Below are 17,315 nucleotides of genomic sequence, written 5' to 3' on the forward strand. Positions count from 1 at the left end.
AGACTCTCCTTCCTTGGAGGTTTCTAAACAGAGATGGGCTGGCCATCCGTCAGGGATAATCGAGCTGCAATTCCTGCATTGCAGGGGGTTGGACTAGATGGCCCTTGGGGTCCCTTCGAGCTCCACAGTTCTCCGATTCCTCTCCCCTCCAGGCTACTCTCAGGCTGCAGGAGGGAGGGAAGCCAGAGTCAAAGGCTGGAACGAGAATCGAAGAAGAGAAACCATGCGCCAACGTGCCGAAGTTGCCAGCAGGGCGCTGGGCTCCTTGGGAGACAGGCAGCCTGGGGCAAAGGCACAGAGGCAGCCCGTCTCCCCTGCCCCCCAGCCCCACCCAAGCTGCCCTTGGATCCTGCCCAGAACCGGCAGAGCCAGAGACTCTCCCAGCCAGACTGGTCTCTGCTGCTCTTGCCAAGCCAAGGAGCAAAGGAAGGGGGTGGAGGGGGCACCCCCCAAAAAAAACACCCCCAAGCAAGACAGGCCCTGCTCTGACTTTTCCTTGTGTGCCTTTTAATGCATGGCTTCTCCATCCTTCAAACCACCCCCAAAGTGATGCCCCAAGTAGGTGGCAGCAGAATCAGCACCCCCCTCCCCCCCAAAAGAGGTAATATGTTGAAAGCAGGGTCCGTAGGAGATCCAGTCTGAACCAAGGCTGGTGCCCAGTGGAGTCTCGCCAGCTCTGCCCCCTCGGGAAGGCCCAAATCAGACAGTCTGGCCAAGGGCATCCTTGCCCCCCCTGGCAGCCCTGGGGGAGAGGGGAACAGCAGCCCCCCCTGCCCCCCTCAGGGCTGCTTGGACCAGCGGCAGGTGATGAGGTGCTGAGGATACGCCTGAGTGTCGTTGAAGATGACAAAGACGCCTGGGTTGCGGAGGTTGTCCACGGTGCTGTCGTAGCGCCGCGGCACAGCGTCCCCTTCCCGCAGGGGTGGCGCCCGCATGCTGGGGTTGCCCAGCGCATAGTCCCCGGTCAGCGTCCGCGCCACAAAGATGTACTTGTTGCCGTCGCTGCTGGAGGGGGAGTACATCTCCTGCACGGAGACGACGGCCTTGACGGCAAAGTAGACCCCGTGGCCGTAGCGTGTGGCTGGAGGGACAAAGAGGAAGGGAGAGGGGGCTGGGGTCAGGAAATGGGACGCAGGCAGTGTAGGACCCCCCGGCTCTTCCTGAGGTCTCCCCCAGCCCCAAAGCCCTCCTGCAAGCCTGCCTAACGCCTGCAAGGCTTGGGGAGTTCCAGAGCAGCAGGCAAGAACCTGCAGTTCCCCATGTGTCCACCTGGGGGCTCTGCTCAGAAGACCCAGGGCTGCCTCCATTCTCCAAGGAGGGACAAGCCTTGCTGTTCTCCAAAGCATGGCTGGTGAAGAAACCTCACCTGCTGGGTCAGTCCAAAAGCCTGTTCGATCAGTCCAAAAGTCACCAGGACAGTAGTGTTCTCACAGGGGCCCATCAGATGCCCCTTATAAGGAACCTTCCAGCAGGATCCGTGCCCAAGAGGAACTTTTCCCTCCTGCAGTTCCCAGCAAGCATTGCTGCCGCCAGCCGTGGAGACAGAGCATATCCATCTGGCCAGCAGCCATTGCAAGGCCTCTTCTCCGTGAATCTGTCAAATCCTCTTGCAATGCCAAACTTAAAAAGCTAAACCTTCCCTCTCTTTATCACTTACCGGATTTTTCACTCTATAAGACGCACCCAGCTTTTAGAGGAGGAAAACAAGAAAAGCCAGCAAGAGCCGCAGACTCGCTCACTCGGCACAGCTCTTTAAAGATAAGAATGGCTCTTGCTGGCTCTTCCAGGAGGTGGGAGAAGGGACTGACGGGCTGCCCTCTGTCCTTTCTCCCACCTCCCGGAAAAGCCAGAGCAAGCTATGCAGCTCCCCCTCTTGCTGTGCTGGCTTCTGGGATAGCTGTGCAGCCTGCATTCACTCCATAAGACGCACATACATTTCCTCTTACTTTTTAGGAGGGAAAAAGTGCGTCTTATGGAGCGAAAAATACGGTACTTAGTTTATTTCTTACATTTATAGACCATGTTTTTTCTACCAAGGATCTCAAGGGGGTTTGAATGGTTCTTCTCCTCCCCATCTCGTCCTCACAACAACCCTGTGAGGTCGGTTAGGCTAAGACAGGGGTCAGCAAACTATGGACTGAGGGCCACATCCGGCCCAATTGCCCTCAGGATCTGGCCTGCGGACGTCCTGTGGATCGGCGATTCTGTTTGGGGGTTTTTTGGCACCATTTTCTGGCCCCATTTCCCCCCCTCCCCTCACACAATGCAGTGCCTCTTCCCTCCCTCCTCCTGACTTCTCCCCACCCTGTGTAGTGGAGGAAGGGGACTGCGCTGAGCTGGCTGAGCGACATTTTGGGCAGCGCCTCTCTGGAGCCAGCCAGCCCTTTTGGGCTGCTCATCCCTCTGCTGCTGCCAGCCTCTGCCACTCGCAAGGACAGCCACAGGAGCCGCAGCGCAGCACCTCTCCCAACCGCGGCTCCTGTGGCTGTCCTTGCGAGTGGCAGAGGCTGGCAGCAGCAGAGGGACGAGCAGCCCAAAAGCATCCTTCATATGGGCAGGCACAGGAGCCACAGTTGGGAGAGCACAGCACCGACGGCAGCAACATAGGGAGGCAGGAGGGGGGGGAGGGGCTGGGGGAGAGAGAGAAGTTTCCTCCGCCCCACGCGCGTGGGGTCTAGCCCACCACAAGGTCATTAGGATATAGTTCCGTTCCACCTTAAAAGGGACAGGCAGGACTATTGTGTGTCACGTGCCTGTTCACATTTCCAGCACAGCACTTTCTGGGAACTTCCATTTGTATATAGCTTTTGCATTGCTGCTGTTTTGCTGGAGACGAAGGGAAGCAGACATGTTTTCCTCTGTTCCTGAACTATGCTGAATAAAATGCTGAACATTATGCTTGCACATCTCTGTCCGCCTCTTCTGCTGTGAGAAGATTTACGCACTCTGCTGATAGTGTGTGCATGAGTCTCCAAACGTATCTGAGGCTCGTGTCGTTAATTGATGCTGTTCCAAGGGAGACCGGCTGCCGGCCGGTGGCTGGAGCCAGCTGGGCGCCTGCCTGATGCCCCCGTCTTCCCGGCAGTATCCCAACAAAGGTCTGGGGGATGGTGAACTGGCCCCCTCCCAAAGAAGTTTGCTGACCCCTGGGCGAAGAGATGGTGACTGGCCCAAGGTCACCCAGGGAGCTTCACGGCTGAGTGGGGATTCGAACTCTGCTCTCCCAGGTCCGAGTCTGACACTCTAGACAAGGTGTCCATTTCCAGGCAGGAGCAAGTGCCCAGGGAGGTCCAAAGGAGAGCAGAGAATCATAGAATTGTAGAGCTGGATGGGACCAACTAGGATCAACTAGTCCAACCCCTACAATTCAGGAATCTTTTGCCCCCTGCCCACAACTCTCAGATTTTTTTGCCCAAAGTTGGGGCCCAAACCCTCAGATCTGGAAGCTGCTAGATCTGGGGCCCTTGTGGTAGCGCTCCTGGGTGCTCCAGGCACCCCAAATACAGCCCCTTCCCACCCCATGGCTCACCGTTCTTTCCGCAGAAGCTGCGGTTGAAGCCGTGCAGGCAGATCTCCCGGCTGGACTCCTCCGTGGTGCCGTGGAAGAGGAGGCGCTCCACATCCCGGCGCCCGCAAACGTTCAGCAGGGCCACCTTCTTCAGCTGGTACTGCTGGTAGAGAAGAGGGTGCAGCAGCTTCTCCACCTGCCGGGCATGGAAGGAAAAGGAGGGACCATGAAGGCAGCGGTGGTGCAGTGGTTAGAGTGCCAGACGAGGACCTGGACCAGACCTCAGCCACGAAGCTCACTATTAGTGCCAGGCTTTGGAGAAACGCAGCCATTCTCATAGCGCAGGTGCTCCCAATTAATCTTCCCTCCTACTCCTACCCCCCCAATTATCTCCATCACTCCTGGGAGAGAGGCTGGACAGTTCTCTCTCTCTTCCTGTTCTGCTTCTCCTAGCTGTTCCCCACTCAGTTCTGCCCAGCTGCTGTTTTCCAAGCTATGCCCCTCTGCAAACCAGTTCTCTAAATCTCTGCTGCGCCACTGTTCCTGGGCAGCTTCAGGATCCTGGTCAGGAGCAGGAAGAGGGGGAGGTTCCCACCGTTCCTCATCGGAGCTGTGATCCTCAGTCGGGTCTCTGACAATTTGTGATCCTGCACCAATGCAATGCTGCCCAGTCTGCTTGCTAGTCAAGGCACCATGAACACCCAGAAAAGATTGAAAGGTGGGTCAAACAACCGTGTCAGCCCCCACCGCTGTACCCAATTCTGAGTAATGAATTTTAGGGAGGATGTTGACAAGCTGGAATGTGTGCAGTGGAGGACAACCAAGATGATCAAGGATCTGGGAACTAGGCCTGATGAGGAACGGTTGAAGGAGCTGGGGAGGTCTAGCCCAGAAAAGAGGAGACTTTGAGGAGGTAGGAGAGCCGTCTTCAAATGTCTCAGGGGCTGTCACAGGGAAGAGGGAACATGCTTATTTTTGCCTGCTCTGGATGGTAGGACTCGAACCCATGGCATAAATTGACAAGAGATTCCCACTATACATACAGAAAAACTTTCTTGACAGTAAGAGCTGTTCAGCAGGGGAACAGAACGAGAGACGGTGGACTCTCCTTCCTTGGAGGTTTCAAAGCAGAGGTTGGATGGCCATTTATTTGTCGGGTCAAGCTTCTTGCCAGTCTAATTCCAGCAGGGGCACATGAGTGCCCACGGGCGCCACGCTGGCTCCCCTTGCTCTGCAGCATCATGCCCCCGGCTGTCCCAGACCAGTGCCCCCCCCCCAATACCTTGACGATGCGGATCTTGTTGTGCATCTCCTCCAGCGTGTCGTAGAAATGACGCACCGTCTCCCGGAACTCCTCTGTTCCCTCCACAAGCTGCACCAGCCTCGCCTCCCCGTCGTCCAGCCCCACAGGGGCAGAAGGACCTGCAGAGGGGGCACTGCCCGTCAGGAGGAGGGCGTGGGCTCAGACGGGCCCTCCCCACACGCCACGGCCACTCTTGGACCAAGAGGCGGCCCATTCAGCCCTGGAGGGGAAGACCACGCCCAAAGGGGGTGGCAGAGCCTACCTGGGAGGCGGCCAATGGGCACAGTGCGGGCACTGCCAAGGTCGTACTCTTCCATGCGCTTGAAGTCGATGGCAAAGGGGCGCCCGTCAAAGAAGACGTCCAGGCGCTTGAGCCCTCGACTCCACGCCTGCTCCAGAAGGGCGCTGGCCTGCGCCGAGTATGGGACAGAAGACCCCTGGGGGTCCCAGTGCACCCAGCAGGCGTCGCCAGGGTGCCCCACGGCCTCCGTGCGCAGCAGCCGGGTGAGCAGCAGGGCCAGGTCCCGCGTGGCAGCCACGGGGTAGTCGGCGAAGCCTCGCACCACGGCCACCTCCCCATCCAGCGAGATGCGCACAGCGTGCTTGCGCTCCAGGTGGGCCAGGTAGGCGAGGCAGGGCGGCGCCAGGGAGCGCAGGGCGGCGTGGGGCACCGTCTCCTCCTGCAGCTGGGCCTGCAGGGCAGCCTGCAGCTCCCGCACCAGGGGGGCTGCGTCCTCCTCCGCCCCCAGGAAGATGGCCACCTGGGCTGAGTCGGCCGCCTGCCTGGCGTCCTCCAGGGAGATGTGGAGGGCAGAGAGGAGGGTGGTGTCGGCACTGGGCGCCTGCTCCTGTGCCCAGCTGGTGAGGGAGAGCTCCACAGCCCGGCGCAGCTCCTCCTCCTCGCTCCGAGCACTGTCCATCGACTGCTGGATGGCCAGCAGCAGCAGCGCCTTCTCTTCCTCCTCGGCCACGCTGCTCCGCAGGGCCAGGGGTCCTTCCTCCAGCGCCCCCTCCTCCTCCTCCTCGGTGGCATCAGTGCCCTCCACCCTGGCAGCTGCAGGGGCCGTCTCTGCCCCCTGCGAGGGCTGCTCGGGGGCCGTGTACAGGTCCTCCTGCTCTTCCTCCTCCACCTTGACGTTCTCCAAGGACCAGGACCCCCGTTGTCCGGCGGCTGGGGAAGCCCCCCTGGGAGGCTGGAGGGCAGCCAGCAGGCCCTTGATCTCTTCTGCGGAGGGAGAGGAGGCCGTCAGGGGGCAGAACAGGGGCGGGGCGGGGGCTCACTCCCCTTGGAGCCCCACAAGCCGACCCACGCTTCCCCCCCCAGCTAGAGGGGCTCCCCAAACCGGTCTCTCTGAACAGGGGCCTTCAAGGGAGGAGGCACGGAGGAGACCCCCCCCCCATCTTAGAATCGTAATTATAATAATAAATTTTTATTTATACCCCGCCCTTCCCGGTTCGAAAACCAGGCTCAGGGCGGCTAACCACAAATTTAAAACACTTCAAAACACTTAATTATAAAAGCAGCATAATACACAGTATAAAAACATGAATAACAATAAAATTCAAAAATCCATTAGATGATCCCCAGGGCTAGCTGGCTGAATTGGTCCTCCTTGGGCCCGTGAGGAGGCCAGGGGAGAATTAGCTGTGGGGTCTCAGAATGGGTGATCTTCATAAAAGGGGAGGGGGAGGGAAGGGGAATAAAAGATCAGGCTAAATTCAAATTAAAGGCCAGGCGGAATAGCTCTGTATTACAGGCCCAGCGAAAGGAGGTTAAATCCTGCAGGGCCCTAGTCTCATGGGACAGAGCATTCCACCAGGTGGGAGCCACCACTGAGAAGGCCCTGGCCCTGGGGGAGAATAGTCTGACTTCCTTTGGGCCCGGGACCTCTAAACTATGAATATTCATGGACCTGAAGGTCCTCTGCGGGGCAGACCAGGAGAGGCGGTCCCGTAAATACGAGTTGGAAGTAGAGTTGGAAGGGGTCTTCAGGGCAGTCCAATCCCCTGCAAAGCAGGAATCCGAATAGTGCTTTTATGATTTATTCCTCTGGGTCTCTGGCAGGGTGGATTTTTAAAAATTTAAATCACATTCTTTAAATTTAAATTGGATTTTTAAAACAAAATGCTTTCGGAAGAAAAATCTTTCTAGTTTTCTATTTAAGTTATATTATAGTCCAAAGGCTATTCATCAGGAAATAAGGGTTTGTTTTAAGTTTTTCATGTGTGCTAAAACTCAGTCTAAGTTTTCTGTTAAAAAAATCGTTTAACCACATCAGTTAACAAACATGGATACGTATGCTAGAACGTTATTGCTTTAGTTAAATAAATTATTTAAATTGTTATGAAGGAAAGGATACTTTTTCTCCTTCCAATAAAGTACAGCAGAAAAGTTGTCCAAATATAAACAGTTAACTTATTAAACCTCACAATAATTTCATAATTATCTGTCTTTGTATTTCTAATAGTATAACCAAATCAGTAAATTTTATTTTACTGCAAAAACTACTCTGAAAATTTATTGTTCCAAAAATGAAACCTTCATCTGGTTGTAAATATTAAGAATATACCAGCAAGAATGAGTCTTTCTGTAAAAAAAGTGATTTAAATCAAGTCTTACGGGGGGGGGGGGAATCTCCAGAGCCCCTCCCAGGGGCAAGAAAGGGCAGGAAGCTCAACCCCCCCCCATCGTGCCAGCCCCCCAGCGCCTCTCTCCTCTCCATCCCTGGAAGAGCAGGCAGGCAGGAGAAGGGTGCAGGATCTTACCCAGGCTGGCGTCACTCGGCTCACCAGCTGCACCCACTGGGACTCCCAGCTGCTCCTGCCCACGGGGGGCATCTCGCGGGCAGCTCACCGCCAGCGGCTCCTGAGATGTCTCCAGTTCGTGCTGGGGAGAAATTGGGGGAAGGAAAGTCAGAGGCATTCGCAGAGCCAAGCAGGGTGCGGTCTGGTTTCAGGGGAGGTGGGGAGGGCTGGACACCCTTCCAACTGTACAAGTCTATGATTCTATGCACCGTACCAGAAAATAAAAGGCACATAGCATATTATTATTATTATTATTATTATTATTATTATTATATTTATACCCCAGCCATGAAAGTAAAGTAAACCATGAAAGTATAAAGGGAAAAGGGAGAGGTGCTGGAAACCCCCCTTCAGCTGGACTATGGTTTCACCCCCCAGGGAAAATTGTTGTTGTTGTTTGTTAAATTTATACACACCCAAAATTCACAAGGCAGTTTAAGACATAAGAACATAAAGTGCAGAATGTAATAATACCAAAAAATAAATAAAAATCTGACCCCCAAGGTGCACTTAGAAGGCCACAGACTGTTTTTAACAACCAAAGGCCTGGGAAAAGAGAGGCAGCAGGTGAGCCTCCCCAGGGAGTCCCATCAAAGGGGGGCCACTGCAGAAAAGGCCCCGCCACTAAGCCGCTTGGCCTTCACATTCCCAAAGGGTGTCTTCTTCCCGCTTTCCTCCTGAGCTCCCCTTTCCCAGGGCATCCTGCCCCCCAAAAAAAAATTGCACCTGAACCCACCTGTGTCTCTGGGGGGCTCCAGCGGACCCTCTCCAGGCCGATGGTGCAACGAAAGCGCCTCTCCAGCTCCTGCAGCGTCTCCTGGCCCCGTTTCTCCAGCAGGAAGCGGCTGATGCCCGGCAGCTCCAGCGTCACCGTCTGGGTGTGGATGGCGCTGAGCAGACTCTGCAGGAGCTCAGCTGCCGCCTGGCAGGCTCTGGCCTCCCCACTCAGCTGCACAGCAGGAGGAGAGCAGAGGCAACTGAGACGTTTGCATTCCACAAAGGTCCAGCTCAAAGCAGATTGCGAGAATCACAACAGCGTCACAGAACAAGAAGCGTGGCAATCGCCAGGCAGTTCAGTCACATCTTGCACAGGGCCCACGTTCCGGGAGGGGCGCACATATGGAAAAACACATACAGTGGAACCTTGGTTCTCGAACTTAATCCATTCTGGAAGGATGTTCGACTCCCAAAACCATTCAAAAATCAAGGCGCAGCTTCCGATTGGCTGCAGGAGTTCCTGCACTGAAGTGGAAGCTGCGTCAGACGTTTGGCTTCCGAAAACATTCGAAAACCGGAACACTTCTGAGTTTTTGGCATTCGAGAACCAAGGTATGACTGTACTCAGATTGCATCCTTGGGGGAAAAACAAAACCTATGCATGAGTTGCAAAAAAAGAGCTTTAAAACTCTCTGTCTTGCTGGCCGCTCAACACACTGGCTCTGTAAAACTAGGGATGATTGCACAAGTTCTTGCGGGAGCTCAGAAGCCCTGCCAGATCTTGTGAGGGCAGCTCAGAATGGGTATGCCCCAAACAGCCTGGCCCCCTCCCCAAGGAAGGCAGGGAGAGCTTAGAAGCTGTTTCTGCACCAGGTTTTCCAGTGCGAAAAGAGCTTCTGAGCTCTCTGTCTTGCTCACATTTTACTTGCAGGAACTCAACCAGGTGCATTTGAAATCACACAGGTTAGGATGCAATGGTACTGGAGTCTCAAAAGCGAGCAAAAAAATACAGCAAAAGCATTAATACAATTCAGGAGGCGCAGTAATTCAGAATAATTGGAAAGGGCTTCTGAGTGCCAGATGACATCTTCTCTCTGGGAAACAGAAGACACATCACCTTTCCTGCCAGGGGCTCCCAAGAGACGGCGTTCAGGGTTCTCCCCCTCCCCATTTCATCCCCACAGAGCTCTGTGGGGCTGTGACAGGCTCAAGGCACCCATCTCTCTGTCTAGGCACCAAGGGGGAGGGGAACGTGGCCTCCTGCAGCCAAGCTTCGGGGGCTCAGAAGCACCCCCAGAGGCAGCCGGCCAGGCACACACCTGTCTCACCCAGACTGCACCCTCCCCCCAGGCCACAGAGCCCTCCAGCCCCAATGATCTGGAGCAGAGTGGGCTGCAGAAAGGCAAATGAAGGAGGAGGGGACCAACCCTGACCTGGCTGGGGAGCCCAGAGAAGGGAGGGGCACTGGGAGGAAGGTGCCTAGGCCCCACAATAGACATCCTGGGGCAGTGGGAGGGGGTGGGAATTGAAAAAAGAGTAGGGTGGCCACAGAGGCAGCATGACGTGGCAGCTGCATTTCCCTCTTGGGGGTCCCTCCCCACTCTGTAGTTCTATGGCTCCGGGGGGGTCCACCTTGCTGGGGACATCGTCATCATTTTCCATCGTTTTTTAATTTGTACAGTCATACCTCAAGTTGAATGCGCTTCGGGTTGAGCACGTTCGAGTTGCGCTCCACAACAACCCGGAAGTAACGGAACGCATTACTTCTTGGTTTCGCCGCTCGCGCATGCACAGATGCTCAAAGTGACGTCACGTGCATGTGTGGTAGCAATGAAACGCGGCATGTGCAGAGGCGCCGTCGCGTCTTGTGTTCCGTTTGGGATGCAAACGGGGCTCCAGAACAGATCCCGTTCGCATCCCGAGGTACCACTGTATACTGTCTTTCTATCTTACAATAATCAATGCGGTTTACAAGCTGAAGAAACAAAAAATGTACATCTTATAACAATCTAATGCAATACGTAAAAGTGATAGTAAAACTTTAAAATAGGCAACTTACATCAAAACAGTAACATTCAACGATATTTACAATAGTATTATATAATATTAACATATAAAAGTTAAACAGAAATCCACTATACCACTATAATCACTATTGAACTATAATCAATAAAACAACGGCAAGCCACAGTACATAAAATAATACAGTACAAACGGAGAAGCAGGAGGCCCGCGGGCCCAGGCGGAGGCAGCCCCTCTCTTACCCGCAAGCCTGTGACGTCGTCTCCTTCCAGGGGCAGGAGGGTGACGCTGCCCATGCCCGCCAGCACCTCCTGGTAGTGCCTCTGCAGGTAGCGCAGGGCGCCCGGCTCCATGGCCACCAGGGCCTCATCCGGCATGCTCTCCTGCAGGCAGGCCGCCAGCCGCGCCCGGTTCTCGGCCTCCATCCCGGCCAGGGTCAGGCCCTCCAGCCGCTCCCCGCCCTCCTCCAGGCGCACCAGGCAGCAGGGGAGGGTCTCCTGCAGCTGGGCCCAGCGGGGGGAGGCCAGGGCCGGAAGGTGCCTCTCCGACAAGGGCAGGGCAAAGTGGCCCAGGGAGGCGCCCAGCAGCTCGGTGGCCAGCCGGGCCGTCTCGGGCCTCAGGGCCGCCACCAGCACCTCCTCCGCAGCGGGGAGGAAGCAGGCGCCCAGCCCCCGCTCCGCCAGCCGCTCCGCCAGGCGACGCTGCACATCCTCCTGCCGAAGGAAGTCCAGGACCCAGGCGGAGAAAGGCAGGCGCTCGGGGGTCACGTTCTGCAGGACCCCCTGGACATGCTCCAGCAGCCACTTTTGGCGCAGTGGGTCGCCCCCCAAGACGCGCAGGCCGGCTTCGTCCAGAGCGATCACGCACTCTGGGGCAGGGGCATTCAGCTCCCTGAGGACCAGGTCCACCTGCAGCAGCTGCCGGGGGAAGGCTTCCGGGAGGGGCAGGAGGGCTCCGTCCATCTCAGCCCCTTCCTGCTCTGGGGGCTCCAGGAAGTCATAGTGGGGGGAGACAGCCAAGCTGTGGTCCTGGAGGCGGTGGGTCTTCTGCAGAACATTCTCCCCCACTGCAAGGGAAGAGGGAGAGGAGACAGGCTGAAGTGCCGTCGCCGCCACTGCGGGTCAACTCCAAATTCTGAGCCACAGAATCACAGAATGGTAGAGCTGGAAGGGGTCCGAGGGTCATCCAGCTCCACCCCTGCAATGCAGGACTCTAAAGCACCGGGCAGACGGCCGTGGAGACTTGGAAAGAAAGGGATCTGGAGAGGCAAAGAGGTTGAGGACATGTTTTGTCGTATGCCGTGGACTTGTAAAAGGGTAAAAATGTTTTGGGAAACGATATATAATGAATTGGGTGGGGAAACAGTATCCTTTTGTTGGGGATAAGTCAGAGGGAAATTCCCAGTTATCATAAAAGACTTTTTATGTATACTACTACCGCAGCCCATATTCTGTTAGCCCAAAAATGGAAAACGAGCGAGGTCTCAACCAAAGAAGAACGGCAACTTAAGTTGACAGAATAGGCTAGTAGCATTAAGATAAATTCAACAGTGTAAATAAGTTTTGATGGATGTAACAATGGATTACTGAATGGTTTAGTTCATGTAAAATATGCCGGGATGTGTGGTATGTAAAATGAACCATGGAAAGAGAAGGGAAGTCACTGATTTAAGATTGTTCAAATGAATATTTTGAAATGTAAATCAGAAAATTTAATAAAAATTATATATATCTGAAAAAAGAAGAAAAAAGAAAGGGATCTGGTCATTGGAAACACTGGACCAAACGGTAGCAATGTTGACGAACCCCCCTGCCATGCATGAAGCCTGGGGGGCAGGCAGCTGCCCCATTGCTCTCCCTCAGAAGGGTCTGTCCAGAGAGGCACCCAAAGGTCACCCTGGACTCACTTTCTGGAGTTCAGCAAATGGGCACATACGACGGGGGTGGGGGTGGCTCAGCTCTCTGCTGCCTTATGCCAGCCTAAGAATACCTGCAACAGGATCAGGCCAAAGGGGCCCACCTGGGGCAGCACCCGGTTCTCCAACCAAGCGGACCAGAGAGCAGAAGCAGCAGCTTTCCCCAGAAAGTGCCATTCAGAGGCCCAGGCAGTCGCTGACCATGGAGATCACACAGCCAGCGGACCAGTCCCCATCTCTTGTGGTCAGGATCAGCCATCTCCTGCAGGAAGCCAGCGCAGGAGGGACACCAGAAGGACTAGGCTGACTTGACTTGGACTACTGCAGTGCGCTCTTTGTGGGGCTTCCTTTGAAGGTGACCCGGAAACTACAACTAATCCAGAATGCGGCAGCTAGACTGGTGACTGGGGGCGGCTGTCGAGACCACATCACACCGGTCCTGAAAGATCTGCATTGGCTCCCAGTACGTTTCCGAGCACAATTCAAAGTGTTGGTGCTGACCCTGAAAGCCCTAAACGGCCTCAAAGGCCCAGTGTACCTGAAGGAGGGTCTCCACCCTCATTGTTCTACGCGGACACTGAAGTCCAGCTTTGAGGGCCTTCTGGCGGTTCCCTCACTGCGTGAAGCAAAGCTACAGGGAACCAGGCAGAGGGCCTTCTCAGTGGTGGCGCCCGCCCTGTGGAACGCCCTCACATCAAAAGTCAAAGGCATAAACAACTACCTGACATTCAGAAGACATCTGAAGGCAGCCCTGTTCAGGGAAGCATTTAATGTTTGATACATTACTGTATTTTAATATTTTGTTGGAAGCCACCCAGAGTGGCTGGGGAAGCCCAGCCAGATGGGCGGGGTACAAATAAACTATTATTATTATTATTATTAGTATTGAGTCCCATCAGGTCTGGCTGCCTGAATTTTTAACACTGCCCCCCCCCCACCCACTCAGGTTGACAGAGGATGCCAGCAACACCCCCTGGCCTTCCCGGAGGAAGTGAGTCTGTGGAGAGTTCCAGACTCACCCCTTCCTTACCTGCCGGGTTCTGGAAGGAGACGACAGCCACTGTGGCCCCTGCAAGCAGCCTGATGGCCCGCACTGGCCCCCCACCGCTGCGCTTGCTCTCAAAGTACAGCTCCAGCAGGTCCTGGCTGAGGGGGCAGGGGCGGGGGCCCTCCCCCCACTGCACCAGCACACCATCCGTCTGCTCCACCCAGTCTAGCGCCAGGCGGGCCCCGTCCAGCGGCCGACTCGCCACATGCTCCGCCAAGGCCAGGAACTCTGCCAGGAGGAGAGGGAGAGGAGACTGAGTGAAGAGGAAGAAGCCCAGAGGAAGGAAGAAGAGCCCCCCCCCCCGAGGAAGGAAGGCAGGAGGGAAGCAGGAGACCCACACATACTTGCGTTGCTGAGCGGACTGGGCAGCTGCACCAGGGCCTGATCCCCTCTGGGGCTGCGGAAGACGGAGCAGGCGCCACTCTCGCAGTTCAACATCCTCTCCACATAAAGCTCCACCAAGTCCCGGCTGGTCTGGGGGTTCAGGCCCTGCAGGACCACCTTCCCATAATCCCGAGGGGCGGCCGGGTGCACCGTCAAGTGGGCGTCCTGCAGCTGGTGGTCTGTTCTGGAGAGGACCCTCTGGGCGTCTGGATGGAGAGAGCAGGAGGCCAGAAGGTCACCTTGCAGAAGGGACAGCGCCAAGCCAGCAGCCCAGGAGCTCCATCCCTGGGAGGCCCAGAGGCTGGAGCGGCAGCAGCAGGCAGGCTGAACCTGCTGCCCCCAGGTGCTGCAGGACCCCCTTCAGCCGAGGCAGCCTGGCCAACGGTCGGGGGGGGGGAGTTGCATCGGCGCCTGGAGGGCACCACAGGTTGCCCGCTCACTCTGGGCTACGGCAACACCAGCGCAGCAAAGCACCCCTGGATTATCTGAACTCCCAGATCAGATGCGAAAGGCCAGCCATCCCTGCTTCCCATGGAGACATCTGCAGGGCCACTGTGGGAACAGCAGGCTGGACTAGATGGGCCCGATCCAGCTGCAGGGCTCTTCTGGTGTGTAAAGGAAGGGGAGCTGCCCTCCTTCCCCCTTCCCTCCCCATGGCTGCTGTGAGGTCCTCCTCCGAGGGCCTTCTGGCTGTTCCCTCCCTGTGACAAGTGAGGTTACAGGGAACCAGGCAGAGGGCCTTCTCGGTGGTGGCGCCTGCCCTGTGGAATGCCCTCCCATCAGATGTCAAGGAATAATAATAATAATAATAATAATAATAATAATAATAATAATAATTTATTATTTACACTCTGCCCATCTGGCTGGGCTTCCCCAACTACTCTGGGCGGCTTACAACAAAATATTAAAATACCGTGATACATCAAACGTTAAAAGCTTTCCTAAACAGGGCTGCCTTCAGATGTCTTCTAAAAGCCTGGTAGTTGTTGTTCTCTTTGACATCTGGTGGGAGGGCATTCCACAGGGCGGGCGCCACCACTAAGAAGGCCCTCTGCCTGGTTCCCTGTAGCTTCGCTTCTTGCAGAGAGGGAGCCGCCAGAAGGCGCTTGGTGCTGGACCTCAGTTTCCAGGCAGAATGATGGGGGTGGAGACACACCTTCAGATATATTGGAAATAAACAACTATCTGACTTTTAGAAGACATCTGAAGGCAGCCTTCTTTAGGGAAGCCTTTTAATGTTTTAATGTTTAGTGTTCTGTTAGGAGCCAGCCAGAGTGGCTGGGGAAACCCAGCCAGATGGGCGGGGTATAAATAATAAATTGATGATGATGATGATGATGAGAATCGCCTTTCTCCAACAGTAAGGCTGACAACAAGACCTCCCCCTGCCTCTTTTGTGCAGTACAAATTTTATTCCATGTTTTCAGACCAAAAGAATTTTTCTGGTGTGGCTGTGGGAGACAAGCACTGTCTACAAAATGGGAGCAGCAGTCTCCAAGGAGAGGAACTGGAAAAGGATGGCAGGAGTCTCCTGCCAGCCAGCCAAGCCTCCGCACCCCCGGAGTTCCCTTTGTTAACAGAGAAATCTGAGGGCTCCCTTGGCAAAAAAAAGGGCACCAGCCAGGAATCCCAGAGCAAAACAGGAGCCAGTAGGCGTGGTCTTTATTGGACACTGTCGCGATGAGACTCCCACCTGCCACCAGGTGGAACAAGATGGAGGCCCCAAATAAAAGAGCCCCCAAACTTTTATTAGCTGCTAATCCCCATGTTACACCCCCCCAACTACACCACTCATACATCATGGTGACATCATGAAAGGGGAGGTCTGGGGGCAGTAATCTGAGCATCCTGGACCCTGCCCCATAGTTCCCCTTGCCCTCACCAAACACCCACCAAGTGTAAGAAAAGAGATAGTTACATTTCCCTGTTTCCCAGCCAAGTTAATCCCACCCTTTGGTCTTCATCTGGGTTTGTTATTTCTGGCATGGCTACCTGTCTGGCCCTCAGGTCTCAGGAGGCCAGGGATTATCCCTCAGGCAGAGGGGCTGCTGAGGAGCTGAAGTTTTCCCAGTGAGCCAGTACATAGACACATTTATCAGTGAATTCTTACATTTGGTATCGTGCAGCAGAGGCCCTTTGAATATATAGGAAGAAACTGATGAAGTGTTTTGTGGGGACAAGCGATTGTGCTGGTTTTGGTAGTGGGCTGCATGTGCACAACATCTGCTGGAGGGGCATCTCCCCCCCCCCAACCTATACATAAATTCCTGCAACCCCTTTCCATTTCCGGGGAGCAGTTGGGCAAAAGCAGGCAGCCCCGCCCCGCTCTGCCAGGCCACCCCTCGGGGGCGCGGGGGGCGCTCTCTGCCCCCCTTGATGTGCCAGGGGGCTCCTACTTTCACCTGTAAAGGGGGAGGGCCGGGGAAGCTGCAACACAGCCCAGACCTTTTCTTTCCCGAAGTGGAAAGTTGCTCTGGGTGCCCTTGGGTCTGTTTGCCCCTTGGAGAGCGGAGCTCTCCTTGCCCCTGGACGGCTCCCCTGCCCGGCGGGCGACTCACCCTCTTCCCTCTCGAAGGTGAGCGTGGCCCGGGCGCCCCTCCGACGGCAGCTCTGCACGGCGCCCCCGCCCGAGCGGCGCCGGTTCTCGAAGTAGAGCACCAGCAGCTCGTCCGCCACGTCGCCGGGGACCCCGCGCACCTCCACCGCCGACGCCATCCCGGGAAGCGAAAGCGAAAGCGCCGCCGCGGCGGGAGCAGGAAGGGGCGGGGACGCGCGCGCGCCCCTGATTCCCGACGCCCCCGAGCGGCCGCGCGCAGCCCCGACGAACTCGGCGCCCGGGATCCCCGGGGCCGCTGCGCAGGGCAAGAGCCGCCCGTCCCGGCGGCGGCGGAGCTTCTCCGGCCGAGCTGCGCGCCGCGGGCAGCCCCGCAGCCGTCGGGGGGGGGGGGCGGACTACAACGCCCACAAGCCTCTGCGGCTCCTGCCCGCCCCCCTTGCCTGGAGGAGGCCGCTTCGGGGGCGGACCCAGAAGCGGGAGGGGGGCCGGGCAGGGCGAACAAGAACCCCCCGCGGCCACCCAGAGGGGCTGGAGCCCCAACCTCGGGAAGGGCCCTGCCCGGCTCTTCTCCGGCGCCGACTCTCGGGATCCCGCTGCGCGCCGGCTCTGCGCCCCCTTGAAAGATGCTGGAGACCCACAGCTTGAGCGAGGAGGGACTGCTGCCCTGCCCTAGTGCGGGGACTAGACGGGGGGGTGCCGTCAAGAGGGGGTCCCCTGGATTTATTTCATTTCCATACGACCTTTATCTGCCAGGGAGTTGCAGGTGGTCTGCCCGGTTCTCCTGCTGCCCATTTCATCCTCACAACCACCTGCGAGGCAGGTGAAGCCAAGAGATAGTGACTGGTCAGCCAGTGAGCTGCAGGGCAGAGCCGGGTTTCGAACCCTCAACCTAGGCTGGCTGTCCAGGCGAGAAAAGCTTCCACACTAGAACTTAGAATCATAGTGAAGGGCCGTTACAATATTGTTCTCTATATGATCCCACAATCTCTTTTAGGCATTTTCTCCTCTCTCAGATGTTATCCCGCAAACCCCTTGCTTTAAAGCCTTAGAGGGGCT

The 17,315-nt window shown here is 56.2% G+C and overlaps 1 protein-coding gene across 1 annotated transcript; it reads right to left on the reverse strand.

Annotated features, from left to right (window-relative positions):
* Positions 1–488: 488 nt before the first annotated feature.
* Positions 489–16,454, reverse strand: PARP10 (poly(ADP-ribose) polymerase family member 10). The gene is made up of 10 exons (XM_083749065.1): positions 16,261–16,454; positions 13,663–13,908; positions 13,301–13,546; positions 10,598–11,421; positions 8,353–8,565; positions 7,578–7,698; positions 5,074–6,036; positions 4,791–4,930; positions 3,530–3,704; positions 489–1,081 (listed from the first exon to the last, which is right to left on the reverse strand). Exons 1-10 carry the CDS (start codon positions 16,415–16,417, stop codon positions 780–782), a joined length of 3,387 nt encoding a protein of 1,128 aa, XP_083605191.1. The 5' UTR covers positions 16,418–16,454; the 3' UTR covers positions 489–779.
* Positions 16,455–17,315: the final 861 nt, after the last annotated feature.

The sequence above is a fragment of the Podarcis gaigeae genome (assembly GCF_964106915.1).
Source record: "Podarcis gaigeae genome assembly, chromosome: 7".
Lineage (NCBI taxonomy): Eukaryota > Metazoa > Chordata > Lepidosauria > Squamata > Lacertidae > Podarcis > Podarcis gaigeae.